This window comes from Crassostrea angulata, chromosome 5 (assembly GCF_025612915.1).
Source record: "Crassostrea angulata isolate pt1a10 chromosome 5, ASM2561291v2, whole genome shotgun sequence".
Lineage (NCBI taxonomy): Eukaryota > Metazoa > Mollusca > Bivalvia > Ostreida > Ostreidae > Magallana > Magallana angulata.
Window position 1 is genome coordinate 54,709,235 of NC_069115.1, and position 11,947 is coordinate 54,721,181.

The 11,947-nt window shown below is 33.0% G+C and overlaps 1 protein-coding gene across 1 annotated transcript; it reads left to right on the forward strand.

Moving 5' to 3' along the window:
• Nucleotides 1–310: 310 nt before the first annotated feature.
• On the forward strand, nucleotides 311–11,717 carry LOC128185512 (uncharacterized). Its single transcript, XM_052855095.1, has 5 exons — nucleotides 311–460; nucleotides 9,569–9,949; nucleotides 10,373–10,759; nucleotides 10,898–11,026; nucleotides 11,120–11,717. Exons 1-5 carry the CDS (start codon nucleotides 400–402, stop codon nucleotides 11,209–11,211), a joined length of 1,050 nt encoding a protein of 349 aa, XP_052711055.1. The 5' UTR covers nucleotides 311–399; the 3' UTR covers nucleotides 11,212–11,717.
• The last annotated feature ends 230 nt before the right edge of the window (nucleotides 11,718–11,947 follow it).

An 11,947-nucleotide genomic window follows, 5' to 3' on the forward strand; every position in this document is an offset into this window, starting at 1 on the left:
GTTACTTACATATTTAGGGATATTCATGTGCATATTGTTTTTAATGTATTCTGGTATTGTAGAATAATTAGATTTTTAAATCAAATTTAAGTCAGACTAAAAAATAAAATAAAAAATACACATCAACATATCTTTAAAAGCATTATTGTAATTAATATTTTAAAATTATCTCGTTTAAATCGAGGAAATGGTTTAATATCATGATAATGATATCATAATATTAATACCATTAATTTCAAGTTTGTCATGTTATTTTGTTAGTTTTTTATCACTTGACAATCACTTCCGTGTTCTTTCAGAATAAAAAAATACCAACTAAAACCTACTTTGCTTCACAATTTGATTAATCCGAATACCAGTTTGCATTCATTTGATACTCCAACCAATGTGTCGATAGTAATGATTTCCAAGATGATCCTTCCCATTGTTTTAGCATCGATGGTGGGATCTACTGATGCAGGTAAGTTGATACAGATATTTAGTTTTATACAAACTGATTTTGGCTTATTTTGTTTCATTATTATATGTCTACAAATTTAGAAACCTCGTTAATTGTTGGAATGTCTTTCTTTAATTTATTTGTACTGTCGGATTATATTTGAAACATACATAGAGTGTGTTTTTGTTGTGCATGATGGTCAGATATTAAGATAATTCCATTGCTTTTAAAATTAGATTATAATTGTTTTCACTTGTAACACTGTGCCGGATAATTATGCCAGTACCAAGGTGGCAGTTTTGCACCCGCTTAAGCTGCATATATCGAAAAATTCAAATATGTCATATGATAGACTATTGCTTAAAGAGTAAACAGCCACCTTTGTTATCATTGTATCTCACCTGTCAGGTGAGAGATTTACCTTTCAAAAATTAATTCCTATAGGAAAAAAATTTTTTCCATAGGAAAAACAATTTTCCTATAGGTAATTTGAAATTTCCTATCGGAATACAAGAAATTCCTATAGGAATTTTAATTCAGATAGGATTTGATAACATCCGATAGGAAAACTTAATATCCTATAGGAAAACTACATGTCTGAATCATATTCCTACAGGAAATACCATTCTCCTATAGGAAATATAATTCCTATAGGACTTTTAAAAAATCCTATAGGATTGTCAATATTTCTTGTAGGAGAATCAATTCTCCTAAGGGAATTATCATTTTCCGATGGGATATACATTTTTAAAGGTAAATATCTCACCTGTCAGGTGAAACACACTAAAACAAAAGTGGTTATATACTCTCTAGACAATGGTCTATCATTTGGTATATATGGATTTTCCGGAACTGCATCTTAAGCGGGTGCAAAAATGCCACTTTGGCACTGGCATAATTATCCGGCACAGTGTTTTGTATTCACAAAACCTTAGAATTATATTAACTATTGTTATATTCAGTAGTATGTTCTCACTATATAACTCTATTTATTAGACGAATAGTCAATAACTGTAATATTTGCTCGTCCGAAAAATATTGACTGGTCAATATTTTTTTGATATTGACCGGCTAGGAATAATATCTAGAGAACATTCCCTCTATTTCAAATAATCGCCTCTGATTTGTTGATTCGTAAACGATGACGTAAATAACTCTTGGCGACTCCAAAACAAGGTGACGTCATAATAGACAGCCAGTCAAGGCAAGTAAACAACGGACGCGCATGGCGACGGTTTGCTATCATAACGGATAAAAGAATTTGAGAATCCCTGTGAAGTAAAATAAGGTAGAACAAATGTATGTTAATTCTTATGGTCGGCGGAATATCATCAGTGATCGTTTGATGCTGACGATATTTTGGAAATGAACTTTGCACAAAATTGAATTCGTGAATTCTTTGTTGAGCTGAGAAAATTACGGCGATCTGTTTTCAGTTACTTTCTTAAATTTTGGTTTGTTTCTTCATATAACAGACCAAATGTTGACTGTGTTTTTGGGCAACATTGATTATTTTAGCCCCCTTGGGACGAAAATATTGCCCTCCGCTTCGCGTCCGGCAATATTTCGTCCCTCGGGGGCTAATATAATCAATGTTGCCCTCAACCCCAGTCAATATTTGTATAATATTGACCGGCTAGGAATAATATCTAGAGAACATTCTCACTATTTCAAATAATCGTCTCTGATTTGAGGATTCGTAAACAATGACGTAAATAACTCTTCGCGACTCCAAAACAAGGTGACGTCATAATAGACAGCCAGTCAAGGCAAGTAAACAACGGACGCGCAATGCGACGGTTTTGCTATCATAACGGATATAATGATTTGTGATATACTGTGAAGTAAAATCAGGTAGAACAAGTGTATGTTAATTCTTACGGTAGAATAGCACCAGTGATCGTTTGATGCTGAGGATATATCGGAAATGAAGTTTGCACAAAATTTAATTCGTGAATTTTTTGTTGAGCTGAGAAAATTACGGCGAACTGATTTCAATTACTTTCTTCAATTTTGGTTTGTTTCTTCATATAACAAAACAAATGTTGACTGTGTTTTCGGGCAACATTGATTATATTAGCACCCCATTGGGATGAAATTATTGCCCTCCGCTTCGCGTCCGGCAATATTGCCCTCAACCCCAGTCAATATTTGTATAATATTTTTTAATATGTGAGTGAATAAAATTTCACATTTTGATTAATGTAAATAGCTCTGAGGGCTTATAACTTAATAATTGACGCGATTTATTGATTATTTCTCTAGACCTAGTACCCGTGAATTTCGTTCTAGTTTGTGACCCTGTTCTTGCGATGTTTCAAAATATATAAAATTAGATGGGCTAGCCCTAGTGCAGTTAACGTACGTATTTGAAGAAACTTACTAAACATATCGGACAAGACTCGTTTAAATATTACTTGACATTCTTTATCATCAAAATCACACCAGTTGGGGGGGGGGGATAAGCGACCAGAAATATACAACATACAGCTTTTTAGCATTTTTGGCGAAAACGGCTTCCGGTAACACAAATCAGTTTTAGCCAGATATTGTAAAATTGCGTTTACAGTATTATTTTTTTTAAAAACTGGGTATTTCCTATTCGGATTTTCTTGTAAGGGAAATATCAAGTGAAGCAGGCTTGTTTTTTGATTACGATATGCAAAACACAAAATAATTATATGTGTAAATATATAAAGACATTTTGCACGTATTTTTATATGATCTACAGATTCATATTCACTATCAGGTTTAATTTAATGATTAATACAAAGATGTTGTTGCACTTATGGTCATCAAAGTTTCAAAGATTTCGTCCTTATTTAACAGCACTTGCAAAGGAATATGCATAGATAAGTTTTGCCTTTTAGCGCAAGCATTACACTAGGTTTTGAAAAATTATCCGTTACATTACCATTATTTGTAATGCTTAATTTGTGGCATTACACATTATGCTAGCATTACATTCTTTGAAAACATGTAATGCACTGGAATGCATAACAATTTCATTTTGCATTACCTAAAGCCTGATCTATATAACAGGATGATTTTTAAAATAAAAAGGGGTCAGAAATGAAGAGTCATCTGTGAAATTAGAATTGCAAACAAGGCGTCCTGTGGATTCTAACATATATCCGGTTCAAAATCAAAATGGGCCATTTCCGACAAAATAATTAATTCAATCTCACTGGAATAATAGTAATAAATCACAGGTTGCAGCGAACAAGCTTATAACCTATCGACTACAACAAAAAACAGTTATAAGAATCACCATCGGGCGTCCCTGAGACTTTTACCGTTATAATGGTTACATGTACGTGCTTATTTAAATCAATCTACTGAAAGTACTGAAAACCTTTTTTTTTTCATTTATTTGTAATTTTGTGCTTGTTTGTTTGTTGTTGTTTTTTTGTTTTTTTTTTTTGGAGGGGGGGGGGGGGGTTGGTGGGAGGGGGGGGGGGGTACTTACTTTTTGTTGAATTTTGTTTGTTTTATTTTGTTTTGTTTTTTGTTGCTATTGTACACCGATGATATTTAAATCGGAAGGACATATATTAATTTCTATTCCTTTTTTTCAAACCAAACTCTAATATTCATTTTACACTTTTATATATCCCTGTTATGTACTGAACACAGAGTGTGATTTGAATTGTTAATATATATAGAGAGAGAGAGAAATGGGGAGATAGCGAAAGAGAGGTCGTATATGACTGTTATATTTGCACGCTGTTAAAGCAAAAATCTAGTTTGCCAAAATATTTTCCAAATTAGATATTCAGTACTAGTATTTTATTTACCTTAGTTATTAAACGATTAAGTTATATATTAATTTTATAGGTCTATTATATCTGTTGTTTAAAGTCATATGTGTAAGTGTTTGTCTGTAGTTTTAGATGAAACCCCGCATTTTTCTATTGGCCGGTAGCCCTAAGTACAAACTACAAATCAATGGGATTTGTGTCTCTCTGCTTTTCTATCTTGCATTAAAATTAGACCGTTAACACTCCCATATTAAGGTATGCCACTTTAAGGATCAACAATTAAAATAAAGACACACAATAGAGTGAATTCCTCTAAACAAAAGTTAATTTCTTTCTTTTAACTTACCTTAAGCAACTAAATTTGATTCAAAATTTGCGGATAAAGTTTTGTTAACTATTAAAAAAAATACTTTTTTAAATTTAAATTTAAGTTCACTGAGTTTACACTTGGACAGTGAACATTTGTTTAGAATGGACTTAACAATAATCATCTTTTTTATGTTACGTTTTTCTTGAGTTGTGAGTGGATTTTAGTGTAAACGTCTGATTTTGAAAATAAAATTGAAAGAAATGATAAAAAAAAAAACTGAAGGTTATGCAAGGCGGTTATATAGCTGGTATGAAATATTAAATTTTAGGATACTATAAACTGCATGTACACATAACTAGCGTATACACTAACCGCTTTTAAAGCGTTATTACTCCATGATGACTTGATATGAAGTCCGCATCATATGGTTTTGAATAGTATTTTAAAAACACCAGATTACACATATTCTAAGATACATTTTGCCTGAAATCGGTGGACTTGGAAAGGTTACAAATAAGATGTTTTCGTTTACATAATTGTAATCCAAAATTATTACTTTTGTTGCATTTTATTCTATCTTTAGATAGTTCAATAGAAATTAATAAAAATGAATTATGATATAAATAGTGACATTATTTTCGAACATTTTAAGCACAAATAACCCTCACAATAGTCAAATATAAAATGAACATATTTTCACGAAAATATTTATATTTCATCAACATGAAAATTTGAAATCATGAACTTTGACCTTTTGTAGTTCTAAAATGGGACGGGCAAAATCATTTGAATTTTTCCATTGAATAAATTCAGTAAGGATTGGAAATCAAGGATATCCTATGCATAATAAAATTTAAATTAAATTTGGACCAAATACTTGAGGTTGAAACCCTCCTTTGAGGGAAAACTGCTATATGCAAGAGTTTTACAGGCCCCGGGGGGCGGGGGGTGGGGGGCTATTATATATATAGCAGTTTTTCCGATGGGAGCTCCTATGAAGGAAAATGCGCTACAACACCGGTGACGTATGTTTGGGGCTACATTTGAAATTGAACTACCATTTATGATGGGCATGTATTGAGTAAATGTCTCTGATCTGAAGTCTCTTAATTCAAAGTAGGCAAAATAGTGGAAAATACTCTATTTCCGAGGATGGTGGGATATACTAGGATTTCAGGGAAATTAATGGCATTTTTAAAAAAAAAACTTGGAAACAAAATACAACTACATCGGTAAGGATGTTCACATTGTTATTTAAATTATACGTATAAACTGTTCTAAAATGCTGATACATTTTTAAACTACGCGAATTGCATTTTCTGTTTACAAGAAATTGTTTATTTCCATATCAATTTGCTAATTGCAAATTTGTAGAATAAAGCTCAAAATAGCATGCAGTGAATGATAATGTTGGATAAGGCGTAGGAGAAAATCCACTATATAGTCACACTTTCTGGAGAAAACTTCTATATATTTTTTTCCGGGGAGAAAGATGGGTGGGGGAGGGTACTATGCAAAACCGGTATTTCCCGGCCAAGACTGTTTCACTTAAATTCTTTTTGATTTTTAGATAGTTTTCTTTAATTAATTTCATAACTTCCTATAAGAATTTTTATTTAAAAATCCTTGAAAGTTTATAAATGACAAACAAAAACATATGAACACTTATGAAAAACTTTATCAAATTCATTGAAAAAGGTATCAGATTAATTCATTAAATAATAAAAATAACCTAAATGTAATTCAAATGTATTTGACAATTGTTGTTCATTACTAGCATTTTTACGAGCGTAATGCATTACATTAAAATTACTTGTAATTGAGAAAATGATAGCGCTATAAATCCCATTACTTTCAAAAATTTAATTATTACAGTGCATTAACATTACACATTGCTATTCTCACAGGTTTAAACAAGTGTCCCATACCACTTTAAAGATCAATTATATGTCCAAAAAGGGGACATTGTATATAGGGCACATCATCAAGGCCATTAAAACATTAAACTAGTGTCTAAAGCGATAGATACCGGGGGTAATTAAGGTCTAATTTTGCTCAGGTGTGAACCTCTCATACCCAAGAATAAAGATATAAAATAAATCATAGACGGAGAAGAATACAAAATATTTAATACGCAGATGACACTTCAATAATAATGGACGGTACACCCCAATCATATGACGGCATCCTTACGGTTTAAGATTTGTTCGCAAAGGTTTCAGGCTTAAAAATAAATTTCACAAAAACAAAACTGGTTTGGATTGGTAGCATAAGATTTTCAAGGGGTGTATTTCACTACTCACGATGGAATTTGACTTTTGAGCTCCTAGGTATTAAATTTTCAGTACCACTAGATGCAATGGAAGATTTAAAAAATTTACCAAAAACTCTCTGAAATAAGATAATTCATAAATCAATGAAAATCAAGAAAACTAACCCATATTGCCCGAATTTCAGTCATTAAGACATTAATAATACCAAAATTAAATCTTTAAATACTAATATTACCCAACCCAAGATTTGATGCTTTAAAAAAATTGAAAATGATATTTTTCAATTTTTATGGGGCTGTAATGTGCATAGAGTAAGAAAGAGAACAATTCTACAAGATCACTGTCATGGAAGTCTCAATATGATTGACAATGAGGATTTTATAACTGCACTTAAATTTTCTTTGACGAAAAGACTTATAAGGGCTGACACTAAATAGGTAAAACTTCTAGAATCAATCTTCAAAATTAAAATCCCAGAAATATAGAATAATAGCACAGATTATTCATATAATTATGTAAAACTTTGGAAAATTCTTTCTGGAAAGGGTTGTTTATTAGGTGCTTAAAAATACAGGAACAAAATGTATTAATTAAATCCTAGGTTATTATTGAACATTTATGGTCCAATCCCAAAACCACAGTAGACAATAATTCAATATTTTTAAAAGCTTTGCCAATACAGGATATTTGTTGGTGATTTACTTAATATTCATGGAACATTTATAAGCTTTGAAAAGTTAAAAGAATTGCTGTCATGATTGGTTGGTGTAAAAAATAATTAAGCAATGTTCAAAAGTTACAAAAACTTTAACTATGGGGCTGGAACAAGATTTCAATTTTGGAATTCATTGTTTAAATTATTGCGTAGACCATAAGGTCCATGCAGGAAATATATAAGCGAGGTTAAACCGGATGCGATGGGAAAATATTCAGCCTGCGCATGAGCTAGTCTGGTTCCTGTGCGTAATGGGTCGCTCAGGTAACCAGGCTAGCACACGTTTATCTGAATCGGGATCGTGCATGATTCCTTGTCGTATGCACAAGTAAGTTCAAAGGCGCTGTAATATGTAAAGTTGTCGGTAACAGTACAGAAACAAAGTCTTCCTTTTAAAGAAATGATTGGCATGTGATATGAACTATCAGTATTATGAAATAAGTTAATGTTATGCCGAAACTACAATATGCATCAAATAGCATAATTTGCAATGTTTTGTTGTTTTCCGAATACACATGTTACTTTACTTTTATGGTAGGCGACGCTAGAGAACTTCCCGATTAAATTGTTTTAAGCATTTATGATTGAATAATTATGTCACTGTATAAAAGTTTAAATCCCAAGAAAAATGCATCAAAGTATGAACTTTTTTATTTACTCAAAGCTGTCACTGCATAGTTAACAAAGAAGTGCGAATTGTAATTTGTGCGCAAATAGTAGAATTCACCTAATGCCTGATATTATGCATGCAAATGTTGCGTTTTTAAAACTGTCCCGCTTATAAATCATATTTACTGAACTTGGGTTTTATATATTACCCGGAATGTTGTGAAACGCAACTTGTGGGTCTCCCAAATCTGTATATTGGTACCAAAGAAAACTCAAAGTCAGGATTCAAATAAGATATAGATATTTCATTTTATTAAATGAGGATATCCCAAGACTCTGGGAGTGTAAATATAACATTAATGAATTCCAAACTTGATGGGATTAAAATACAATTATTACAAATAGTCAAAACCCTTAATAAATATAGCTCTAAATCCCACTTAACTGTGCGGGAGTCCCGTTCCCATACAATCTTTCCCCTGTAGCCTATATACTTAAATATAATAAATTGATTAATAAAATTAGATTATTTCATCAGCTCAGCATTTACCCAACGGGATATTTCCATGGTCATTTCCAATGTGTGGATGTTGTCCAGAAGTGGACTCGACCGTCTGCTCTGCCGTGGCAGATCAAACCAACTGCCGTGCAAACAGCTGAGCTCGTTATTTAAGGCATTGGGCTTGGCCGTTTTGACGTCATACCGCATGCTATACAAACCTGCCGTCATGGGGAAAGCAGTAAACAAGATGGGAGAACTGAAACACGCGAATAACGGCGTTTTGACGATATGTATTATCAAAAGGCAATAGATGGAGTTGTGATTGAGGAATTAATGAAACGAAAGGGTTTAAATGATGCATGGAAATATAAATAAGACCAAATGAATCGTCGAGGAAACTCGGGATAATTTCTCGCCGATAATTTCCACAATGACTTGGTAATTGTAAACAAAGAACACATGAATAATAACATATCTTAGTGCACAGCGAATGATCATCATACGATGTATTAAACGGAAATTCACTTCTTGATATGGTGTATATGGACATTTATTGCAACAGGGAATGTGTATTGGGATGTGAGAAATAAATTTCGTAACACAAACTACATTCATATATAGATCATAATTATTTTAGAAGTATGAATCTTTTAAATTCTGAGATAAAAAGTTAGGGCTATACATACATGCATACGTAATACAACGTACAAATTTAATGGCTAAAAGCATAGGGCTAGAGTCAGTGGAATCTCTGATAATCTTAAGGTTTTCACGTTTTCGTTGGAAACACATGCAAATTGGCCGCGTAATAGAGTCCTTTTTTAAAGGACAGCAACTTGTTAAAAACTATAAAAGGAATCCAATGGTAATCAATCAATTTCAATGTTTTGAGTATTTCTGTTTGTGGGTTGTGACTGAATATTGTATGATTAATATGAAAATTGTATGATTGTTGGCAGGGATATCAGCTCAGAATGGGGAGGATAAACACATGGCTACAGCTTGTGTGGGGCGCTGTGATTTTGGCTACAGAATGGACTGTCCGCGAGGAAAGAGAGTGGCTCCCCGGGATCTAACCTACCATGCAAAAGAGATCTCGGCACAGTGTCCAGCAATCAAACAGAACCCAGATGTAGTGTGTCAGAGTAGCAAGTGTTGTCGCTACAACGCAGGCGATTGTAGTCAACCGTTCTCCTATAACAAGGCTTTCGATGTGTTTAACAATTGCTCGGGGTACCAGAACTGTGGGTGGTTCAGGGCACAGTCAGTAAACCTTGGAAACCGCTGCAGTCACCGCGACAAGACCAACTATGTGTCAGCTACCTACACCTGTATCCAAGGTAACTCAAACAAATCTAAATCAGTCATTGTGATATCAAACTAACAACCCAACCCCATTTGTATCTAGTGCACTATGAGCGGTGGTTGGAGTACCGGGTATTTGTGTCTGTAAAAACTCTGGAAAATCTCGTTATATTGAAAAAGAAAATTCATTAAATACTTACCGTATTTAGAAAGTTTTCATTCGAAAATGAATTAGATAATTAGATGGAAAATTTTTAGAATATTTAAAAGATAAAAGAAAACTTAATATATGTATCCTATATTGTGTATAGGAAATACTAAATTTAAGTATACACTCTTAAAACAAGAAGCAAATTGAAGGTGAAACATCAAGTCAAAAGAACTTTCAAAGGACTATTATATGACTAAAAGTTTCAGAAATTCTAAATTTTCTTATGGCCTATATTTTTTTATTTTAGAGGAAACCATGTTAGATATATGTTCAGAGGCTTCTAAGCAGGGCAATTCGGTGTCCCTTTTATACAACGGCGCTCGCTACGGTGGTGCCATAGACGATCCCCGCGTCTGTTCCTGTGCCATCACCACATCAGACTGTGACTCTCCAGCCAGACTCAAGTTTCGTGCAGTTGATCTGAGACTCCATTCTTATAATGACATCACTTCCTGTAAGCCCCACAGTCGTGTATTGCTCCAAGACACAGCGACGTCACAGTCGTTGAGGTGCCAGTCCCATTATTTCCATAAGGGTTTCCGAGATGTGTTCTACAGCTCCTCGCCTTATGCCAAAATGTCATTGTACAACCAGCCTGGAGTGTACCCCACTCAGGTGTGGCTGGAAGTAACAGGTGAGAAAGGAAACCAATCAATGTGGAAAAGATTAGATCTCCCTTATTTATTATTGTTATAATAAAACTTCAGGTGTTTTTGTTAGCTTAACTTACTGTATGATACTGTTTCCACTTAAGAACATACCATTGTTGTAGCCACGATATCAACTGTAGATGTGATTGTGACTTGTGAAAGCTCCCAGCCTGAAAATGTTTTGTTGTGTGGAAACGATTTGCCCTCATACCCCCAAGATTATGAAAATAAAATTTCTACCATATCATCAGGTCAGGGACATTACATTTCCAAGCAACATCCTAAAAATTTCATTTCCGACGATAAAGTGTGAATATATCATTTAATGAAAGTGGTCATTACAGGAAACAGATTTGAACCAGCTGCGAATGAAAGTAAGAACCATTCATACAATGATAATAAAGGTAAGTTTCTAATCGACGTTTCGACACTCTAAGTGTTACATAGCTGCAAATCTGTAGCTCCCTGTCTGATAAAAATGGATGGAAAACCTGGGAGCTACAGTTCCGTACATGTAAAAAAAAAGTTGAATTTTCGGCGGACAAAATTTTAAGCTACTTTTAGACTGATTACCCTTATTTCCACACAAATTCATTTGAAACAATTACTGTACCATTAACTTCTTCACACATGTACTGAACTGTAGCTCCCAGATCGTCAATCTGATTTTTTTAATAGTTAGATAGATACTCGCTAAAAGTAGCAGAGTCAAACGCTAGCAAATTAAAACTTGATCTTCATAGACATTGTGGGTTATGATGATTGTTAACGAGGCTGGGGGTGGCTGCCATTTTAAAGCGTTTTTATCTCTATACAAAAAAGATTTTCACTTTAATGTTATATAACTCTTATATCGTACTGCAATTGTCTTTTGAAAGAAATGGATATGATGGTATTGAAGCATTATTTAAAGAGTCAATTGATGGTAAACCAAGGGTTACAAGATGCAAAAAACTTCAGCTGTTTTTTTTTTAGCATTTTCTAACTTTTCAAAGGAAGGTAACTTGTAAAACTTTAAATATTTTGTTCTAATATTTTTCTTTTATTTCTTTTTTTTTTTATTTCACCATCGAATTTTTTTTAAAAGCTCAATCTTTATTACACATGTATTGATATATATATATATATATATATATATATATATATATATATATATATATATATATATATAT

Coding starts and splice junctions, on each gene's coding strand:
- LOC128185512 (XM_052855095.1), top strand. CDS start 400: ATGATTTCCAAGATGATCCTTCCCATTGTTTTAGCATCGATGGTGGGA. Junction 461..9,568: donor GGTGGGATCTACTGATGCAG/GTAAGTTGATAC, acceptor GATTGTTGGCAG/GGATATCAGCTCAGAATGGG. Junction 10,760..10,897: donor GGTGTGGCTGGAAGTAACAG/GTGAGAAAGGAA, acceptor CCATTGTTGTAG/CCACGATATCAACTGTAGAT.